Consider the following 23021-nt stretch of genomic DNA (forward strand, 5'->3'; position numbering starts at 1 on the left):
GCGATGGAATGCAACCCCCCGGCCCCCCAAATATCTCTTGCATTGGACGAGACCCCAATGTCAAAACTTCACCGAAAAACGTCGGAGCATCATTAAACAGGAAATTACGTCAGAAAACGAGACAAGCAATTAACGAATTCTTTTTACTCTTCATTAGCTGTATACAATTTATCATACTCAACTGAAACTACATATACGTATCATTTGTAATATTTTTATTATAATATTAAATTTTATTTAACTTTTCTTATTCATGGTAGTGACCCTGCTGACCGGTAGGGCGGCGCCCCGACTACCCTTATTGACCAGCTGCCACTTCAAATTGTTGCAAGAGCTTTCCATAGGGCCAGGTACCAAACGCACGGCCGCTGTTGAGTACAGGAGTACAATAATAAGCAATAGCTTTGGCTCCATCTTCGACTTATCTGTTGGTCCATGTTCCCAACTTCACTTATATACAAGCCAAAATGAGTTTCCTCTGCATGGTGTCTGGGCTCGGTCATCCTGGAGGGGATCAGAGTGAAGCCACTGCTCCTGCGCATCAAGACAAACCAGATGATGTGGCTCGGGCATCTGGCTAGGCGGCCTTCTGGTGAGGTGTTTCGGGCACGGCCCTTTGGGGGGAGGCCCAGGACAGGCTGGAGTTAGTGTCTCCTGGCTGGCCTGGGAACACCTCTGGATCTCCCCCAGAAGAGCTGGATGAAGCGGCTGGGGAGAGAGGAAGTCAAGGGTACCGTGACCCAACACTAGATAAGCGGAAGCAGAATGTATGGATGGAAAAGTTTACCCTTTTAAGAGAGTGTTTTCAATTAGAGGCTATAAGCGACATTAAAAGGTGGACAACATTTTAAAATTATTTATCTTGGTCTAATTTTTTTACATCACAAAAACTTGGCCTTTGAACAGGGGTGTGTGGACATTTCCACTGAATGTGGGGGTCCTACCAAAGAAATTACAAATGACAAAATGAGAATGTATGACTAAATTCTTCAATTACATTCCAAAAAGTCCAGTGAAGATTAAGATAAACAGCAGCCATGAAAAGCCTCAACTTACCCCACCTGTTTTTTTTTTTTTTTTTTTTATAAAACAAATAATGTCATCTGGGAATAAATGTATAACATATCACAAGTGTAAACGGAAGGCTTTTTGTTCACAACATGATCTGGACTACTCCACACCGCTTATAACCCTCAAGGTAAGGGGGTAGGAAAAAAAAAAAAAAAAATTAAATACTAAAAATAGTAACCCTTTCTATGAGGATGTGCACCAGGATTGTTCATTAAAATTAACACACATCTGGAGTTAAGATCTTTCAATATTTAAAATTTTGATTATTATTATTTTTTTTCCCCCCAGAGGGTCGGAAAAGAACTACAACCGACCGTACAGATTCAACATCTGTGCAAATGTTTGGTTAAAAGACAAAACCTCTAATCTTCTGGCCAATGTGAATTTCTTGACTAGATACAGTGCCACCAGAAAGTATTCAGACCCCTTCACTTTTTCCACATTTTGCTATGTTACAGACTTATTCTAAAGCAATAGTTTTCTTTTCTTTATAAAATCTCATGACAGAGTAAAAACATTTACCTTGGCTTAATATTTTGTTGAAGCACATGTGGCAGCAATCACAGCCTCAAGTCTTCTTGGGTATGTCTGTACGAACTTTGGGGCATTTTCTCCCATTCGTCTGCAGATCCTCTCAAGGCAAGTGAGGTTGGATGGGAAGTGTCGGTGGACAGCCATTTTTAGGGCTTTACAGAGATGTTCGATTGGATTCAAGTCCGGACTCTGGCTGGGCCACTCGAGGACATTTACAGGCTGATCCTGAAGCTTCTCTTTTGTTATCTTGACTGTGTGCTTTGGGTCATGGTCGTGTTGGAAGGTGAATCGATGCCCTACTCTGAGTTCCAGAGTACTCTGGTGCAAGTTCTCTTGAAGAATTTCATCTTACGCTCCATGCAAACTAGTCACCCAGTTCCTGCAGCAGAACAACAGCATGATGCTGCCACCACCACGCTTCACAGTAAGGATTGTGCTAGCCAGGTGATGAGCAGTGCTTCTGCTCCAGATATGACTCTTGCAATTCAGGCCAAAAAGTTATATTTTGGTTTCATCAGACCAGAGAATTTTGTTTCTGCAGGTCTGAGAATCCTTAAAGTGCCTTTTGGCAAACTCCAAGCGGGCTACCATGTGAGAAGTGGCTTCTGTCTGGCCACTCTACCATAAAGGCTTGATTTGTGGAGTGCATTAGCAATGGTTGACCTTCTGGACCTTCTATCTCTGCAGGGAAACACTGGAGCTCAGCCTTAGTGACAATAGGGTTCTTGTTCACCATAGGGTTCTTGTTCACCTCTGTGACCTCTTCTTCCACAATTACTCAGCTTGGTTGGACGGCCAGATCGACGAAGGGTCCTGGTGGTTCTAAACCTCTTCCATTTCCGAATAATCAAGACCACAGGGCTTTTCGTGACCTTCAATGCTGCTGAAATTATTTTGTATCCTTCCCCAGATTAGTGCCTTGACACAATCCTGTCTCAGAGGTCTGTAGACAATTCCTTAGACTCCATTACTTGGTTTCTGCTCTGATATGCACTGCCAACTATGAGACCTTATACAGACAGGTGTGTGCCATTCCAAATGATGTTCAATCAACTGAATTTACCACAGGTGGCCTCCATTCAAGTTGGAGAAGCATCTCAAGGGTAATCAGTGGAAATCAGATGCACCTGAGCTTAAGTTTGAGTGTCATAGCAAAGGGTGTGAATATTTATGTACCTATTGTGTTTGAATCGTTTACATTTTTTATAAATTTATACAACTGCCTAAAAATGTTTTTACTTTGTCATTATGGGATATTTGATGTAGATTTTTAAATATAAAACTATACTTAACTCAGCTTTTGAGTAAGTCTGTAACAGCAAAATGTGGAAAACATGAAGGGGTGTGAATACTTTCTGGTGGGACTGTAGACTATCCTTGTATCAAGTATTGTATATCATGCCCTCTTGTGGCCTGTTTAAAGACACCTCTATTCATGCGTTTCAGGTCAAATGCCATTATGATAAAACCTTCGGCCCATATTTGTACACATCTAAAGTACTGTGATAAACACACGTTTACATATTAAATAAAACCGTTTCTGTACACAAAAAAAAAAAAAAAAAGTGTGCCGGACAGATGCCAATGGACCAAATGTATCGTGCCGCTCACCGGTGGGATCCAATGATTTTGTTTCAAAATTTAACAATAAGAGGTTAACAGCATCCAATATCATGATATAATATCTACAATGTGCCTTTGGCAGGAAGTTTTGAGTGATTCATGGTCAAGTCAATGACAAAAACTGCCATTCTTCTGTGGGGAATGCTTAAAAGGTTTCAGAAATATAAAAAGAGTTTGCGATTGGCATTGTTTGTTCCGCCATTTTCCGCTCAGTCCGTGTTGTGGGCTGGGGCGGGGTGACAGTCCTCCGTCATTTGTGAGTCTCCAACTAGCTTAACATGTTCAACGCCATCCAACGCGTGAGAAGGGGAGGAACCGGACTGTGTTGCGTTTTCTTCAGGAGAATCTTCAACCACTGACTGTGCTGCGTTTTCTCCTGGAGAATCTTCAACCGCTGACTGTGTCGCGTTTTCACCAGGAGAATCTTCAACCACTGACTGTGTCGCGTTTTCACCAGGAGAATCTTCAACCACTGACTGTGCTGCGTTTTCTCCTGGAGAATCTTCAACTACTGACTGTGCTGCATTTTCTCCTGGAGAATCTTCAACTGGTGACCGTGTCGCGTTTTCACCAGGAGAATCTTCAACTGCTGACTGTGTCGCGTTTTCTTCTGGAGAATCTTCAACAGTTGCTGGCAACACTGGTGCAGATTGTGGTTGTTCAACACTCACTTGAGGCAAATGTTCCATTTCTTCAATTTGCAACGTTGTTTCCATCGGTGATGATTTTAAAACTGTGCATGGCTGTGGAAAAAGAAAACGTGCAGCATTTAGTGTCATTATCAAAAAAAAAAAAAAAAAACACACAATTACAATACCAGTACTGATGTCATCACTTCTGTGTTTGCTTGAACTTGGAGGCTACATATTTATTTATTTAACCTTTATTTATCCAGGTATAGCAATTGAGAACAGATTGTCATTTGCAATCCTGACATGGCATCAGACAGAAGAGTAAAACAAAGCCAAATTAAAGCAACACAACAAGCTAAAAACAGGTGCAGCGATCACATTACATTACATTATTCTTTTCCTTTCGCCTTGTCACGTTAGGGGTCGTCACAGCATGCCATCCTTTTCCATGCAAGCCTTTCTGCTGCATCCTCCTCTCTAACACCAACTACCTTCATGTCTTCCCTCACTACATCTATTTAACTTTTCTTAGGTCTTCCTTTAACTCTTGTCATCATCCCTCTATCTATGTACGAAGACTGCTTGTCTCCAAAAATGATGAGCTCATTTCTAATCCTATCCAACCTGCTCACCATATCCCTCTCTAACTTCTCAAACGATGGCATTGGAATGAATGAGTTGAGTTTTATTATGTGTTGCAGAGCATTTCAATTGTTTGTGGCAGAAAATTGAAAAGACAATTGGCCAAGAACAATGCAGAGTTTGGGAAACATCCATCCATCCATCTTCCGCTTATCCGAGGTTAGGTCACGGGGGTACTAGCTTTAGCAGGGACGCTCAGACGTCCTTATCCCCAGTCACTTCATCCAGCTCTTCCGGGAGGATCCCGGGGCATTCCGTGGCCAGCCGGGAGACATAGTCCTCCAGTGTTTCCTGGGTCGTCCCCGGGGTCTTGGCCGCTTGTATCCGGTATCTTGTTCTTTTGGTCACGACCCACAGCTCGTGACCATAGGTGAGGGTAGGAACGTAGTTCGACGGGTAAATTGAGAGCTTCGCCTTTCGACTTAGCTCCTTCTTTACGACAACGGACCGCATCACTGCAGACGCTGCACCGATACACCTGTCAATCTCCCGTTCCATTCTTCCCTCACTCGTGAACAAGACCCCAAGATACTTAAACTCCTCCACTTGGGGTGGGATCTCATCCCCGAGCTGGAGAGGGAACGCCACCCTTTTCCGACTGAGGACCATAGTCTCAGATTTGGAGGTGCTGATTTTCATCCCAGCCGCTTCACACTCGGCTGCGAACCGCTCCAGTGAGCGTTGGCGATCACGGCTTGATGAAGCCAACAGAACCACATCATCTGCAAAAAGCAGAGATGCAATGCTGAGGCCACCAAATCGGAACCCTCTAATGCCTCGGCTGCGCCTAGAAATTCTGTCCATAAAAGTAATGAACAGAATTGGTGACAAAGGGCAACCTTGGCGGAGTCCAACCCTCACCGAAAACGAGTCAGACTTACTGCCAGCAATGTGGACCAAACAGTCGTACAGGGACCGAACAGCTTGTATCAGGGGGTTCGGTTCTCCATACTCCCAAAGCACCACCCCCACTGAGGGACATGGTAAAATGCCATCTCCTAGTCCACAAAACTCCCACGAGGACCCTACTGAGGGTCTAGAACTGGTCCGCTGTTCCACGGCCAGGACGAAACCACACTGCTATTCCTGAATCTGAGATTCGACTTCCCGACGTCCAAGACATGCGGCTGCAAGTCCGATGACACAACCACAAAGTCGATCATCGAACTGCGACCTCGGGTGTACTGGTGCCAAGTAGGTCCGCAGGTCCCGAACGGCAACTATGCGGGGGTCCACTGTTTAGACTAGTGGTGTTCAAACAAAAAATAATGCTTCACTCTCCAAGTACCACTATAAAGATCAACATTAAAATACAATAAAGTAGGAGTAAGCCTAAATTGTCTCATAAAAAACAAGACAGGTTTTATTCCTAAAAAGTTATATATTTACAGAAAAGTATATTATTAAAGGGCGCCTGTAACATTATGCAAAGTTTATTAGATATTAACATTGCACTAAAACATACAAAAAACTCTAATAAACGTAGAACTTAAATGAAATTAAATTCAGCTGAATTATTCTTAACAAATCTACTGAGCTGGGTGGAAAAAAAAAGTTGAAGCCACTGTAACATTAGTCACAGTTTAAACATTTAGAATCCAGAGTAATGCCCCTTTTACTTGTTCAACTGATTTCCTTGCCAGTGATAAGTTCCTGTCTACCCATTCTGCAACTACCTCAAGCTCAGTATATCATTTCACGTGCAATACGTGGTTACTGTATTCAGAATCAATTTCATCCTTTTCAATGTGGGGCAGTTCTCATTTAATGCATCGATATTAAAATTTTAAAAAGTAAAATTCATAGTCCCGATTAGGGTTGGGAATCTCTGGCATCAGGCCGATACGATACATATCTAGATACACAGGTAGCGATTTGATTAAAAAAACGATATCTTTACGGACGGAATGATTCGATATGATTCAATTCAGTATGGGAGCGATAAGATTCTTGATTCAATTCGGTGCAGAAAAAATTTGATAGTTAACATTTGCACATGTGCTAATCATAAAGAACCTTGACTTGTCTTAACCCAATTCTATAAAATGAAATTTGTCTAACCTTATTTTCAAACATGTAGAGTATAAGACCACTTAACCCTGAGCATTGTTGCTTTATGAAACTGTACAAAATAAATATTATATATAGTTTTATTTAAAACAAATATTTAAATAGACCACAACAATATAATTAATTTGGAAGATTTTCTCTCCACAAACTCTGAACAAACAATATTTAAAGAGACATGGGGTGGGCCTCGCACATCGTGCCATCAAGCTAGTACCGCCACTGCACACACGCACTGCTCTTTTTTTTTTTTTTTTTTTGTCTGCTTGCGGAGTGCTGACTGACTTTTTGAACCTTTAGGTTGCGATGACTAGCTTAGTTCAACTGGCGATTGTTGCGTCAGTTTTGGGACATACCTGGCCGTGTGTCCTCTCGGAAGTTTCTTTTTCGGGTCGCACAGTACCAACACGAAAGTATAAGTGGACCGCGAGGAATCAAGAAGAAGCATTCCATTCCTGAGTTACAGCCCAAGGAAATTGCCGAGATGTACCTACATTTGCCATATTGTTTGAAGTTTTACAATCTGCGGCGCACATTTCGCCGCCGGCCCCGGTGTCGACGGCGGACTTGAGATAAGGTAGGTAACGTGACGTTACATTAAATGTTTACAACTCCTGGGGGAATGCTACTTTCCTACCACGAAAGTAGCTTAACTACTGAAAAGCTATTTGATGTTGAAATAATGACGCTACGCAGAAATTCAGTAGCGTCGCTAGTATCCAGCACTGTTGTGTTTGGTTGTAAGCGTAACGTTACCTGCAGAGCATAGCACGAGACCTCTGGCGCTTATTTTTTTCCTAGCCTCGCAATAACCGGTCCACAGCCCTACAACCGATGTAGCTAAGGATTCCTGGCGGATTTTGTATCGATAATGGAGTCTGCTACCGATATAGTCGTATCTCTCGCCTTTAAGAAAGGACATCTGGTCGCATCGGGTTATCGTTCCCAACCCTAGTCCCGATCACGTCTTATCCAACATTTCACAGATGTCATCTAGATACTTTACATTGGCACCAGGTGGTCTATAACAGCAGCTCACTAATATAGGTTTCAAGCGTGATAGATGTATCTATAACTAAAGAATTTAAGTCGCACCGTTTTTTGTTGGAATATGATCCTGAAAGTTGATGAGTATTTCTCCTAATACTTGTCTCTATCCCTTCTGAACAAATTGAACCTTGATTGAAACTTCTGAGTCACAGAAAAGCTGATACAATGAGATTCTGATATAGCTAACAAATTAACATTGTTGATTCAACTAGATTTTATAAATCATGCAACCTTTCTTCGGCAGATTAACCGTATGTACTGCATTATGACTAGACTCCATAGTGAATGTAATACATAGAGCATACCTTTGAAGAGTCAACAGATGTTTCTGTGTTGTTTTGGTGTGCTGTTGCAGGTGTTAGGAATATCAGTTTGTCGTGCCTCAGGATCGCCATTTCTCCCCTTTCCCGTGCCTCCTTTAGCTTGGGGAGTAGTTCCTTCCTTTTCATTCGTAAAGCATCACTCTGGTCCTGGCTGGATTCAGAAGACCGGATAATTGTATTAAATATTCAGATTTAAATTTAACAGTGCAATTAAAATGTATTGCGATGTTTTGGGGTAACCCTAAATTCAAAAGCAACTTCAGATTAGTGGATGGACTTTACTCTTTAAGGTTTTGGTGTAAAGCGAATGCTCTATTTTAATATTGTATGTATGTCATGTTTTCTACTCACACTCCAGTTTCGGCTTTGCCACCTGTTGGGTTGAAAACAGAGTACAAATTTAAGAGACGTGCAACAACACAAAACGGGACGTCATGGGCTTCAAAACTCATACCTTTCTCCTCAATGACTTTGCATACGTGATTTGGTCTGTCATTTATATGTTTGCTCATCACGTCACCACCTGACGCATCCACCAGGAGGTCACAGTTGAGACACACCAGCGTTAATCTACAGCAGACGTGTCAATTTATCAGACATGAAACATCATCAGAGGTGACTTCAGAATAATATGTCAAGTAAAATTAAAAAGTAGTCCTCCAAATATTTATTGTAGCTGGTGAGTAACTTCTGATATAAAAAAAGAGAATTAACGTCAAATAAAATTAAAATTAATTATATTTGGGAGTTGCGATTGGCTGGCGACCAGTTCAGAGTGTACCCCGCCACTCGCCCGAAGATGGCTGGGATAGGGTCTAGCACGCCCGCAACCCTTGTGAGGATAAAGCGGTACGGAAAATGGATGGATGGATATATTTGGGAGTCCACACACACCTGCCATGATTTAAATTAAGTGTCCAGAAACCAACAACACATGTATTGGGGCCTACAGAATCATTATTTGCTTAATTCACTTTTACGACTGACAGACGAAGCTGTTTGTTGAACAGACTTATTGATAGTTTGTGTGTGTGTTTTGTCCCCCCCCCCCCAAAAAAAAAATTGTCATTTTGATTGGCCCGCAAAGGCTTTATGTGAAGCCATGTGACTTCCTTGTCCGGTCTGATTGGTGAATTGAAGTCAAATGACACTAGTGATCACACTGGATTGGTGCAATGGCGCCGTATGCCCAAGTTGACGAAGTCTAAAAATAGATGGGCTTTACACGATCAGGATTTTTGGGGCCGATCGCCGATCATCAAGTTTTAAAAAAACGATAACCAATGCTCGATCTGATCACAAGATGGAACAATGTGTTTACATGAGTTGTTCATTTATTGTATATACTTGTGTACTGTATTCTGAGTAGCTTCAAAATTATTCTCTAGCATTTTAGGTTGGGTCAAATCAACATTACAACATGACAGAAATAATGGGTGCTAACTTACTGTAATTAAATTACTTTATTGCAATTAAATTACTTTAACAAATAATGTTATTGACATGCTTACTATAACTTTCTCACTCAAAGAACTGTGTCATCTTTTTTCAAAATCACAACACACATTTATTAATAACTACCGCTACACATATTCTGCTTATACATTTATATTTATAGTGTGAAGTGCTTAAAAACCTGTCATACTCCCAACCTGTTAGTATTTCTGCCCCTTTACGATCTGTATGGTCATGATTAGTCATTACAGTGGTTTGGAAACCTGAATTTTCACCGACAAGTACTTGACCTGTACATATTGTCGGTGGCATATTGTCGGTGGCAGTAAAAGGTTGGATTCCAGTTAACAATAAATGTCCATGGCAATGAATAAGGTAATAAGAAAGGAATAAACAGCATCAAGTCAACTCAAGAAACCTACTTTATTGTAGATGAATGTTTCCTCTGATCCGCTTTGGAAAATCTGCTCTTGTTGACCGTGCTATGAAATCTGAACAAAGGGCAAACAACACTTTAAATAACGCATACATGCTGAAACAAGGGGCCTCAAAAATGATTTAAAACAACTGACCTTATCATGTGGTTTCCAATGGCAACTTTGCAACTTGTCCGATAATTGCACGCGCCACAAACGGAGGATACCAGGAAGTGGGAAAAGAAGTCATCAATTTTGGTGTTGCACTCAATGCAGGTGTAGCAACCTCCATTCACACTGAAATTTGGAAATGGGCACACAGTTAAAGAGTAGAACAGCCTGTCCTATCCTACCATTCTTTCGATAAATCTCTAAGAATCTGTGCTATATGACGGAATCCAGCATGTCGTCTTTGACGACTGAGTCCAATTACTCCAAATCACGGTCATTTGTTCACAAACTCAACTGTCATATTATTTTTAGTCAGTTTACTGAGTGCCTGAAAAAAATAAACACAAAATGAGATACTTTGTGTATCTTAGGGTTCCAATAATGTCTATTAATCTGCTTTCAGTCTGTCATGAATACCGGGAGCTCCATATCAGTTATTCCTGAATAACGGCCTCTGGGGGATTGAATGTTTTCAGCTACGTGTAGGTGGATTTATGAGTCTGGCTAAGCGAATATTTGAGGTAACAAACCTTATGCTTTTGAGTGACAGGTTGCAATTGGTAGTTGAATGCCCTTTCTTCTTCTGATTTATCTTGGCCTTTCCTGCTTCAGAGGTGTTTCTTTTGGATTTGGCCCAACCGGTGGTTGCACTGTTGCTTAGCGTTTCAGGAGTGAAAATTATAGCAGATCGATCCACCGAACCCGAAGTGGCGACCATCTTGCCACTGAGCGAGGCTCGAATGGTAACCTGGAGAAGTGGAAGAGTACATGAATGTGAGCGTGGCACTTCATAAGACAAGGAAGCATTGGGGACGAGATGAGTCACACCTTTGTCCCCGCAGGGAGGCCCTCCAGAACTGAAGGCTTTCTGAAAGTCTTGTGGACTTGAGTCCTGTGGTCAATTCTGTCTTTGAAGGTGAGGAAATTCAGTCGACATTTTCCACAGCGATGGATGCCTTTTTTCTGAAACACAAAACAGATTGTACGTGATGTAAAACACTGCATAGTGTTGGTCAAGTTTCTTCCAAAACGTTTTATTAAGTTACAATGTTAACGTTAAAATGGGTATAGCCTACCTGTAATTCAAGTGAATTCCGCCTTATTATTTAAGTATTTTGTCTGTTTTGTTTTATTGTTTGATTCAAAAATGTAAAATGTAAATGCATAGCTTTGTGAAAGATTTATGTAGCTACACATCATTACAAACTAAGAGGGACCTGAAATGGTGATGTGGCTCATCAGTATTCATTATTACATTGCTGTTGTACGAAAAAGCATTTATGTTGAATAAGTTCCATTTTGTACAATAAAACAAATCTGTTTAAGGTACATTTACATTTCTAGGGTTAAAGCTGACGAATAATAGTTGTTTGTGGTGTGTTTTTATGAAATACTACCACTAGAGATTTATCTTGCTCCTGACAAATACACAACGGTCAAATGTGACATGCATGGTTATCGTTTTACATCGACAATATACAACCCCAATTCCAATGAAGTTGGGACGTTGTGTTAAACATAAATAAAAACAGAATACAATGATTTGCAAATCATGTTCAACCTATATTTAATTGAATACACTACAAAGACAAGCGATTTAATGTTCAAACTGATAAACGGTATTGTTTTTAGCAAATAATCATTAACTTAGAATTTTATGGCTGCAACACGCTGCAAAAAAGCTGGGACAGGGTCATGTTTACCGCTGAGTTACATCACCTTTTCTTTTAACAACATTCAATAAACGTTTGGGAACTGAGGACACTAATTGTTGAAGCTTTGTAGGTGGAATTCTTTCCCATTCTTGCTTGATGTACAGCTTCAGCTGTTCAACTGTCCGGGGTCTCCGTTGTCGTATTTTACGCTTCATAATGCGCCTCACATTTTCAATGGGAGACAGGTCTGGACTGCAGGCAGGCCAGTCTAGTATCCGCACTCTTTTACTACGAAGCCACGCTGTCGTAACACGTGGAGAATGTGGTTTGGCATTGTCTTGCTGAAATAAGCAGGGGCGTCCCTGTAAAAGACGTTGCTTGGATGGCAGCATATGTTTCTCCAAAACCTGTATGTACCTTTCAGGATTAATGGTGCCTTCACAGATGTGTAAGTTACCCAAACCATTGGCACTAACACAGCCCCATGCCATCACAGATGCTGGCTTTTGAACTTTGCGTCCATAACAGTCTGGATGGTTATTTTCTTCTTTGGCCCGGAGGACATGACGTCCACAATTTCCAAGAACAATTTGAAATGTGGACTCGTCGGACCACAGAACACTTTTCCACTTTGGATCAGTCCATCTTAGATGAGCTCGGGCCCAGAGAAGCCGGTGGCGTTTCTGGGTGTTGTTGATAAATGGCTTTTGCTTTGCATAGTAGAGTTTTAAGTTTCATTTACGGATGTAGCGCCGAACTGTATTTACTGATATTGGTTTTCTGAAGTGTTCCTGAGCCCATGTGCTGATATCCTTTACACATTGATGTTGGTTTTTGATGCAGTGCCGCCTGAGGGATCGAAGGTCACGGGCATTCAATGTTGGTTTTCGGCCTTGCCGCTTACATGCAGTGATTTCTCCAGATTCTCTGAACCTTTTGATGATATTATGGACCGTAGATGATGAAATCCCTAAATTCCTTGCAATTGTACATTGAGGAACATTGTCCTTAAACAAATACTACAATACATGAAAGCTGTATTTTTTGTTCGTCTAAATGTAAACAAGAGTAGCGCGCCGTTGGCTTCATGGTAACGACGACATTCCCAACATGGTTGTCACGTAGGCACGATGATCATCCGGGCTGGCTTATCTCATGCTAATACCTATGCCCAAGAAGCCCAAGACGTTGTGTGAGGTCATGTGACTTTCTTGTGTCGTTTGATTGGTGAACTGGACTTAAACGTCCCGAGTGCACACAGCGCCCAAAGCGGAAGTCGAAGTCTTGCGCACAAAATATTTGACAAATAAGCAATAATTGATAAATAAAAGTAGTGAGCAACATTTAGATCATTGTAACTGAGGAAAAGTACCGTTACTTCTTAACAGCAGAAGTAGCGAAAGCGTTTTTTTCAGGTCTCATCAACTCCTGTGACTTATCCATGTCCTGAGCGCACAGGCGGAACCCCAGGCCAACGCGCTCGCATATTAGTCCGCCGCGGAGTACTATTCACAATTACATCTGTGTGTGGATGGTGGATTTTTGGAATGGAGCTAGCTGCCAGCGTTCAATGAATACAAAACAGCCTATGACGTCAGCGACTGTTCTTTTACACTCTTGTTAAAATGAACTCTAGTCCAATTGGTCAGTAGCTCATCCGTTAGTGAGAGATCTTCAGGTGAGCCACAGGAAATTATCCCAATAAGTTCACTGAACTGGTCCGAAAATTTCTCATTTATTATAAATGATAATTGCTTTGTGGTCAACACACATTTCACACTGCGCAAGTAAATCTGTAAATTAAAACAAGTGCTTCCTTGTTAGATGATCATGGATCATGGGCAAGGCAAGTTCTGTCTCACAGGTTTTGTATCGCAAACGTCTCTGGTATTTTTGGTGTAAAACTCAAACTTTCAGACTCCGTTGCTAACACCAGTTAGCCGCAGTTCTTCCGGCTACGTCACAGTCTTACCCGGATTACCACTATTGTGCATGTGAATCACAGCCAGAAAGCAGATAGCAGAAAGCAGAGTGAGGATACAGGCAGTTTGGAGAGGAAAACAAAACATAAAAAAATAAAATAAACAGTGACGTTGATTATTTAATTAAACGTTGAAAATCAATCGTGACTAGTCGACTAATCTTGGCAGCCCTACTGTACATATGCCTTTTTGTGGCATTTTTCTTCGGTGGTGTGCAGTGAGATTATTCAAATGTAAAATATATCCCTTGGTTCAACAAAGGTTGGGAAACACTGCGCCTCAACTAGTTTAGTAGGTCACTTTCTGAAATGCTTTGTTGCTTTATTAAAAGGATCGTTGGAAGCTAGCATCTTACCTGATGTTTCATGAAGTGTTGCATGTACCTTTGACTATTTCTCAGAATCCTGAGACAAAAAGGACACAGCAGGTCTTTTGTGTTTACATGGGCACTTCGGAAATGTGTCTCTACGTCTGAGAAAAAGGAGGATCTATAATTGCAAACCTGTGTGGGGTAGAATGACATGAGTTAATCTGGATCATAATGTGTATATGGTTTGTGACATGTTCACAAGCAGCAGACCTGACAGACGTAGGGCATCTCCCCGGGCTTATGGTTGTCTTTCATGTGCTCCAGGAGCACTTGCTCTGACTCAAACGCTAGCTCACATATCTTGCAATTCGCTAAAAGTAGGAAATAAAAGTACAAATGGTCACTCAAGGAGATGCACAGAACTGGAACGTGAGCTGATAAGGTCTTGATGTGACATACTGGAGGATTCGATAGGGCTGTGAGCGCTCTCAATGTGGCACTGCAGCTGGAATGGAGTCATGTACATGCGGTAGCAATGCTGGCAAGTTGTGTGGCTCTCTAAGCTCTCATTGTTCTGCTTCTCCAGCTCCAGGTGGTGTTTCACGTGGTTCATGAACCTAGAACAGAGTGACAGACACGTTGGTCACCTCAACGCTCATGAGTGATGGAATTACTTGACCCTGCAGAGTTGCAACAGAATAAAGTCTTCTCATTCATTTCCAACGTTCATATGAGGCGCTTGGATAGATTATTAAATCCAGAGATAGCGGATGGTAAAATTAGCTTCTCGCGCTAACTGCGATTGGCTATTAATATTGTCACTTGTGTGAGTACTAGACTGGCCTGCCAGCAGTCCAGACCTGTCTCCCATTGAAACAGTGTGGCGCATTATGAAGCACAAAATATGAGAACAGAGACCTCAGACTGTTCAGCAACTGAAGTTGTAGATCAAGCAAGAATGGGAAATAATTCCAACTACAAATCTTTAACAAGTAGTCTTGTCTGTTGTTAAAAGGAAAGCTGCTGTAACACAGTGGTGAACATACCCCTGTCCCAGCATTTTTGGACTGTGTTGCAGGCATCGCATTAAAAATGAGTGAATATTTGCACAAAAGAAAAAATGGTTTATCAGTTTGAACATTAAATACCTTGTCTTTATACAGTATTCAATTGAATATAGGTTGAAAAGGATTTGCAAATCATTGTCTTCCTTGTTTTACACAACATCCGAACCTCATTGGAATTGGGCATGTCGTTACGACAAATTCAACTTGTATCTCAAGGCACCACTTCATCTCCAATTTTTGGGGGGATAGAAATATAAACTTCAGAAGCATAGTTTTCAATTGAGAGTGACTTAGTAGTTTAGTACACTATGCTGTATCTGATTTAGAAAACGTCACAAATCTTGATTTCCATTGTGCAGCAGATTTAATTGATAAATGTTTCTACAGTTTTAAGACTAGCTTTTGAATATTTGCAAACCCAAGATGATGTGATCAATGGTATCCTTATGCAATTAGTAAAGCATATAAAGTGAGGTGGATGAAGAGTACTTCATTTATCTTTTGTAAATCTTTGGGACCTGCACTTTTATAAAATGGTCCTTTGAATTACACCAAGTTGTGTTCTGCCTAATGATGCAGCAGCAATAAACGCATCCACGGCTATGTGCCACTACTGACCCATTTTTTAGGCTTTTCTTTCTGCTACCTCAACTTCCCCAATAGAATCTCTTATGTGGGTGACTTTTGACCTCTACAGTGAGAGGGCAATTGAGGTATAGATGTGCTTTCCCATTAAAAGCCGCTTACAGACGCTTTTTTTTATTTTTTTTAGCATTTCTACCACAGTTAATCAAAGCAATGGTTCATACACCACCTAAACTAGCACTCATTTTTCATCTTTCGGCCCACGAGGGTAAAAAGTCATCCATCTAAGATGGTCAGTGTGTCTTTATTGGCACTGACATTTTTACAGCCAAATTTACATTACACCTTTACATAATGCCACACATAACTGTGTGGCATTATGTACATTACACGTCTGTAAAATATGTACGTATTTGTAAATAACTCGACCTGTACGAGTATATTGCAGTAGACTGGCATATTCACAGCATGGAGAAAACACAGGAGCCACACAACCCTTTTAACATCTAAAATAAAGATCATTGTTATTTTCCTTTTTTTATTTCTGCATGCAGCAAAAACATTTGCAAGTCCAGGGAAAAGGATGCTGGGTTGAAGCTTACTTTCAAGTACAATCCTGAGAGAAAGGCAAGGTACACCCTACACTGGTCACCGGCCAGTCACACGGCACATATAGACCAACAACGAATTGCACTTGCATTCAAAAGTATGGACAATTTAGATTTTTCAATTAACCTAACGTCATATTTCTAGAATATAGGTGGAATTTGGGCGGCACGATGGAGACTGGTTAGCACATCTGCCTCACAGTTCTTAGGACCGGGGTTCAAATCCCGGCCCCGCCAGTGTGGAGTTTGCAAGTTCTCCCCGTGCCTGGGTGGGTTTTCTCCGGGCACTCCGGTTTCCTCCCACATCCCAAAAACATGCATGGTAGGTTGATTGGAAACTCTGAATTGCCTTTAGGTGTGAATGTGTGCGCGAATGGTTGTTTGTTTATATGTGCCCTGCGATTGGCTGGCATCCAGTTAAGGGTGTACCCTGTCTCTCGCCCGAAGATAGCTGGGGTAGGCTCCAGCACGCCCGCGACGCTTGTTAGGATAAGCGGTACAGAAAATGGATGGATGGGTGGAATTTAGAGTACCTAGAGAAAATCTACGCAAGCACAGGGGTGAACATGAAAACCTCACACAGAAAGGCTGAAGCTGATATTTGAACCCAGAACCTCAGCATTATGAGGCAGATGTGGTAGCCACTTGTCTGAAGTGTTACCAGGGACTGCAAATGGCCGTCCATTTATTTATTTATTTTTACCCCACTCAATTGTAGCGCTCTCTTTCCACATTAACTACAAGATCCGACATTGAGCCTTTTTATGTGGTGGCTGAGGAGCCAATTTGTGGTGACCCTGTCAGAACCTGTACTGGCCTCGTACATTCATGATACCATACGTTAAGTTTTAGCGATTATTTCATTCTTAGCGTGTTTATACTGTATTTTGCAGTACAATTGCATTCATAGGTGTGACTGTGTACTAACCTCACTAAAATCAAGGGATTGCAATAATGCTTAAAAGAATAAAACAATGACAAAATTATTAAAATATTGTACATTGGTATGCATGTATATATGTGCATAGGCTCCCTCCCCCTTACACACTCCCTCCCTCACTGGCTCCTCTTATGTCCTGAACACCACAACCTTCAACTGTTTATCCAATCCCATTAAGATACCTTCAAGGTAGTTGGAATTTGTACAACTCTCGTAGCAATTCATGTAATACAAATGAAGGACCGCTACTTGCTAAGAGCAGACCGTCCCTGAAGGTTTCTTTGCGTTGGGGTGGGACCGGTATGTGCGTGTGTCTGCTCACTGCTCAGCTGCAGCAACCAGGCAAAACGAGAGGAGAGACGGCAAGTAGTTGGATGGTGTGCATGACACATTATTCGTTCATTTTGACAATAAAGATGTTATCAATCGACCATGGCCTGCCTCCGTGGTATCAAGTAATCAGACAGCACAGTACATTGTCTGTCTTTTTACTGTTAGAGGAGGGCGTTTGGTGGTGAGGACTTACAGCTGCTCATCAGGTAGTGTTAAGACTTTTCAAACAGGTGTGCATACAGTAGATCGCACTTGTGCTTTTCTTATATTTCAGGATAGACTTGCACATTTTGCAAGCGACCTTGCTTATCAGTTTCATTTTAAGTGAAATATTGCCACACGCTTGAGGCACCGCTGCCTGAACCCAGCACCTCTTGATTTCAGCGTCTGTGTCCAAAACACGTGAGTGGCGATGAGTCGACCACAAGCTACAACCGTCATTGCGCAGTAGCAAAGTTTGCAAAGTCGACGTGTCGATTAATCGACAAATATGTTCAACCCCTACGCAGCAGACAGTCAGGACAAGCCAAAAGATTTGGTGTTTTACACAAATTTACCTGATGTTGCTCTTGAGAACTTTCAAGCAACACTGACACTTGAAAGTGATGCTGCTCCTCTCCACAGGTGCCTTGACACAATCTCCCTCAAATCTGCCGTAGTAGAAATCTGACACCAGCATGATGCGTTTATGCGTGACATCGGCTAGTGGAGCGCTACTTTCCGCTCTAGCCCGGCAACTCTGAAACAAGAGATTTATACATTAAAATCCCCATGGCATCGATAAAATATTTAAATGGAACATCGACTGACAACATAAACATACAGTCATATGTTGATTCAATGCCTCCTGCTGAAGGAATTCTTCTTTACAATGTGGACATTTGTTCTTCACTTCACCATTTTCCACTGGTTTGGTCGCATTTGCTTGGCCTAAAGTTAAACCAGAGCAGAAGAATAACTAGTCAGAATTTCCACAATGCATTTTGCAGACATGCAAACACCAAAGGCATGAAAAAGGTGACCCAAAAAAAAATAATTTTAGGGAGGGTTTGGGGGATCCGAGCCCATGCACAGTATTTTTTTATTTTTATTTTAACATAATTTAAGCAGACTCTAAAGACAACAAGAAGGCGAAAAACACACACACACATATATATATATATATATATATATATATTCTTCATGCAGAAAAACGTACTTACACTGCTCAAGTACATGTTGCTGTACAAATTTAAGATTAAAATAAAATTTGCCTAATTTCATTGCTTTTTTGTTCTGGCCTCCAATTTGAGCCAAGCCCATCTCCACCTGCAACTGATGCCTGCTTCAAGCTGTGCCACATGAATAGCATCCTCCTCTTAAGCACTCTTATTCTGGAAAAGAATTGACTAAAATCATGGTTTGTTTCACTTCATTTTTCACTATTACCAACTTCAAAGGCTAATCCTAAATACAGCCTCCAGGAAAAGATTAAGTACAATATTTTTCTGTTTTTATTGGTCATCCCTGAATTTGAAGTTAGTTCATTCTGTGTTGTGACATAATCCTTAACAGCGCTCCGTCGCTTAATACATTTTACATTAACATCAGTAAACGAATTAGGTAATTGTAGCCGCCTCTCCTAATTAATGTACTACCGTATCAGATCTTGTCACCGATGTTACATGTGCTTCGCGGTTCCGCTTGGGACCACAAACAGGGCCCAACCCACAGCACCTCAACATGAAAATACAAAAGACCAGCGCAACAAATACCACACTGGCTGCTCTAATGAGCAAAAATGTCGCTTCAACATAAGAGTAGCAATAGAGGATGTCCGCTCCAGAGGTGGGTAGAGTAGCCAAACCTTGTCCTCAAGTAAGTGTACTGTCACTTGACAATAATGTGACTCAAGTAAAAGTAAATAGTCGTCCTCCAAAAAAATTACTTGAGTCACAGTAAAACGTACACAGTGAAATTATTACTCAAGTACTGAGTAAATAGTGAGGAGGGTTGGGCATCGTTTGAATTAGATCGATTCCAGTTCCGATTCTGGTTCCAAACAATTCTCGAATCTGATTCTTATAGGGGGCTGGGTCAAAAGGTTAGGATGGTTTAAATAAAAGATGTCCAAATTATGAACATCAATTTTCTTAGCAGCCCACAGCATAGACTAAAATGAACATTTGACTCGAGGGTCTTTATAACCAGGATCAATATCAAACCTATGAACTAAAAGGCAATGTGTGTGCAACTAACCCAACTGACTTAATATTAATTAATTAATGTTTCCGCTAAAAGTTAAATATAGCACTGTTAAAAGTTATTTGGGACAGTTTCATCACATCAAATGGTTTATATATGCAGGTTTTAACTTGACTTCCTGTTTTAAGCTTGTAGCCCTGTATTTTGAAACCTCCTTTACACAATATAATCTTATTCCAAGTGTTGCACTGAGGCGGCTGGTCATTAATTTTAACCAAGTTAAAACACACTTTTATTTGCCGCAGCCACCGTTGGGCACAAACATATCATCGTGCGCGTTCTTCTTTGTTGGTTTACACGGCCTCTTCGTTGTTTTTCGGCACTACTTCTTCGAGGCTGGAGGACTAGGCATCGAAACTGGGAACCGAAATTTTAAAATTTCAACAGTTCCTGGAGAACCGGCACGCTAGTCCCGATTCCTGTCGGTTCTCGATGCCCAACCCTAATAGTGAGTAACTTCTGATTTTTTTTTTTTACCCACAGCATGAACGTCAATAAAAATAACATTTTAAAAAATTACAAAATAAAATGCGAACGTGCAAATTCTGATGTTGCTGTGTGTGTGTGTGTGTGTGTGTATGCAGGGCCCAAACTACAACAAAAAAAATCAGCAATTTACTGCACAGTGTTTTCAAGTAAGCTGACACATCCACGTTTGGGCAGACAGTGCCAGACAAATACTATAACCCCAATTCCAATGAAGTTGGGACGTTGTGTTAAACATGAATAAAAACAGAATATAATGATTTGCAAATCATGTTCAACCTATATTTAACTAAATACACGACAAAGACAAGATATTTAATGTTCAAACTGATAAACTTTATTGTTTTTAGCAAATAATCACTAACTAATTTTATGGCTAGAACACATTCCAAAAAAGCTGGGACAGGGTCATATTTACCACGGTGTTACATTACCTTTTTTCTTAACAACATTCAATAAACATTTGGGAACTGAGGACAGTAATTGTTGAAGCTTCCATTCATCCATTTTCAACATCACTCATCCTGGTTAGGGTTGCGGGGCGCTGGAGCCTATCCCAGCTGACTTCGGGCGAAAGGCGGACTAGACCCTGAACTGGTCGCCAGTCAGTCGCAGGGCACATATAGACACGGACAACCATTCACACTCACACCGTCACTGAGTGGGAACTGAACCCACGCTGCCCGCACCAAAGTCAGGCTAGTGTACCACTACACCATCAATGACATTTGTTGAAGCTTTGTAGGTGGAATTCTTTCCCATTCTTGCTTGATGTACAGCTTCAGCTGTTCAACAGTCCGGTGTCTCCGTTGTCATATTTTACGCTTTATAATGCGCCACACATTTTCAATGGGAGACAGGTCTGGACTGTAGGCAGGCCAATCTCGTACCCGCACTCTATTACTACGAAGCCAGGCTGTTGTAACACATGCAGAATGTGATTTGGTATCGTCTTGCTGAAATAAGCAGGGCCCATGAAAAAGACGTTGCTTGGATGGGAGCATATGTTTCTCCAAAACTTGTATGTACCTTTCAGCATTAGTGGTGCCTTCACAGATGTGTAAGTTACCCATGGCATTGGCACTAACACAGCCCGATACCATCACAGATGCTGGCTTTTTAACTTTGCATCCATAACAGTCCGGGTGGTTCTTTTCCTCTTTGGCCCGGAGGACATGACATCCACAATTTCCAAGACCAATTTGAAATGTGGACTCGGAAACCACAGAACTCTTTTCTACTTTGCATCAGTCCATCTTAGATGAGCTCGGGCCCAGAGAAGCAGGCAGCGTTTCTGGATGTTGTTGATAAATGGCTTTTGCTTTGCATAGTAGAGTTTCAAGTTGCACTTACGGATGTAGCGCCAAACTCTATTTACTGACATTGCTTTTCTGAATTGTTCCTGAGCCCGTGTGGTGATATCCTTTATACATTGATGTTGCTTTTTGATGCAGTGCTGCCCGAGAGATCGACGGTCAGGGCATTCAATGTTGGTTTTCGGCCTTGCCGCTTACATGCAGTGATTTGTCCAGATTCTCTGAACCTTTTGATGATATTATGGACCGTAGATGAACTCCCTAAATTCCTTGCAATTCTACGTTGAGGAACATTGTCCTTAAACTGTTCAACTATTTTCTCACGCACTTGTTCACAAAGAGATGAACCTCGCCCCATCTTTGCTTGTGAATGACTGAGCAATTCAGGGAAGTTTCTTTTATGCCCAATCATGGCACCCACCTGTTCCCAAGTAGCCTGTTCACATGTGCGATGTTCCAAACAGGTGTTTGATGAGCATTCCTCAACTTTCTTCGTCTTTTTTGCCACCCGTCCCAGCTTTTTTGGAATGTGTTGCAGCCATAAAACTCTAAGTTAATGATTATGTGCTAAAAACAATAAAGTTTATCAGTTTGAACATTAAATATCTTGTCGATGTAGTGTATTCAATTAAATATAGGTTGAACATGATTTGCAAATCTTTGTATTTTGTTTTTATTTATGCTTAACACAACGTCCCGACTTAATTGGAATAGGGGTTGTACATGAAAGCTGTTTCGGAAGCCTCTCCTCAGTGCAAGACACATGAAAGCCCGCATGGAGTTTGCTTAAAAAAAAAATTGTTTTTTTTTTTTTTTTTTTTAAACACCTGTAGGACTCCAAGATGGTGAGAGATAAGAGTCTCTGGTCTGATGAGACCAAGATAAAAGTTGTTGGCCTTAATTCTAAGCGGTATGTGTGGAGAAAACCAGGCACTGCTCAACGCCTGTCATCATGCTGTGGGGGTGTTTTTCAGCTGCAGGGACAGGACGACTGGTTGCAATCGAAGGAAAGATGAATGTGGCCAAGTATAGGGATATCCTGGACGAAAACCTTCTCCAGAGTGCTCAGGACCTCAGAGTGGGCCGAAGGTTCACCTTGCAACAACACGATGACCCTAAGCACACAGCTAAATTAATGGAGTGGCTTCAGAACAATTCAGTGACTGTTCTTGAATGGCGCCCTGACTTAAACCCAATTGAGCATCTCTGGAGAGACCTGAAAATGGCTGTCCACCAACCTTCACCGTCCAACCTGACAGAACTGGAGAGGACCTGCAAGGAGGAATGGCAGAGGATCCCCAAATTCAGGCGTGAAAAACTTGTCATCATTCCCAAAAAAGACTCACAGCTGTATTAGCTCAAAAGAGTGCTTCTACTAAATACTGAGCAAAGGGCCTGAATTCTTATGGCTGTGTGGTATTTCACTTTTTCCTTTTTATCTGCAAAAATGTCATTTACATAACTTTAAAGCTGTATAATTGTGGACAAAGGGGTCAACAAAGTTGAATTAC

At 41.4% G+C, this 23021-nt stretch overlaps 1 protein-coding gene across 2 annotated transcripts in view; it reads right to left on the minus strand.

Moving 5' to 3' along the window:
- Window positions 1-93: 93 nt before the first annotated feature.
- znf280d (zinc finger protein 280D) overlaps window positions 94-23021 on the minus strand; it is a 30836-nt gene continuing 7908 nt past the window's right edge. For both annotated transcript variants that reach the window (XM_061670624.1, XM_061670623.1), the window contains exons 7-19: window positions 18288-18394; window positions 18022-18203; window positions 14391-14548; window positions 14202-14302; window positions 13977-14123; window positions 10813-10947; window positions 10515-10732; window positions 9970-10110; window positions 9820-9888; window positions 8397-8512; window positions 8294-8315; window positions 7925-8093; window positions 94-3971 (exon numbers count right to left, since the gene is read on the minus strand). In XM_061670624.1, coding sequence (XP_061526608.1) covers window positions 3438-3971; window positions 7925-8093; window positions 8294-8315; window positions 8397-8512; window positions 9820-9888; window positions 9970-10110; window positions 10515-10732; window positions 10813-10947; window positions 13977-14123; window positions 14202-14302; window positions 14391-14548; window positions 18022-18203; window positions 18288-18394 — 2099 coding nt within the window. In that variant the 3' untranslated portion in view covers window positions 94-3437. The remainder of the gene's footprint in view (window positions 3972-7924; window positions 8094-8293; window positions 8316-8396; window positions 8513-9819; window positions 9889-9969; window positions 10111-10514; window positions 10733-10812; window positions 10948-13976; window positions 14124-14201; window positions 14303-14390; window positions 14549-18021; window positions 18204-18287; window positions 18395-23021) is intronic.

This window comes from Phycodurus eques, chromosome 2 (assembly GCF_024500275.1).
Source record: "Phycodurus eques isolate BA_2022a chromosome 2, UOR_Pequ_1.1, whole genome shotgun sequence".
In the NCBI taxonomy this organism is placed as follows: domain Eukaryota; kingdom Metazoa; phylum Chordata; class Actinopteri; order Syngnathiformes; family Syngnathidae; genus Phycodurus; species Phycodurus eques.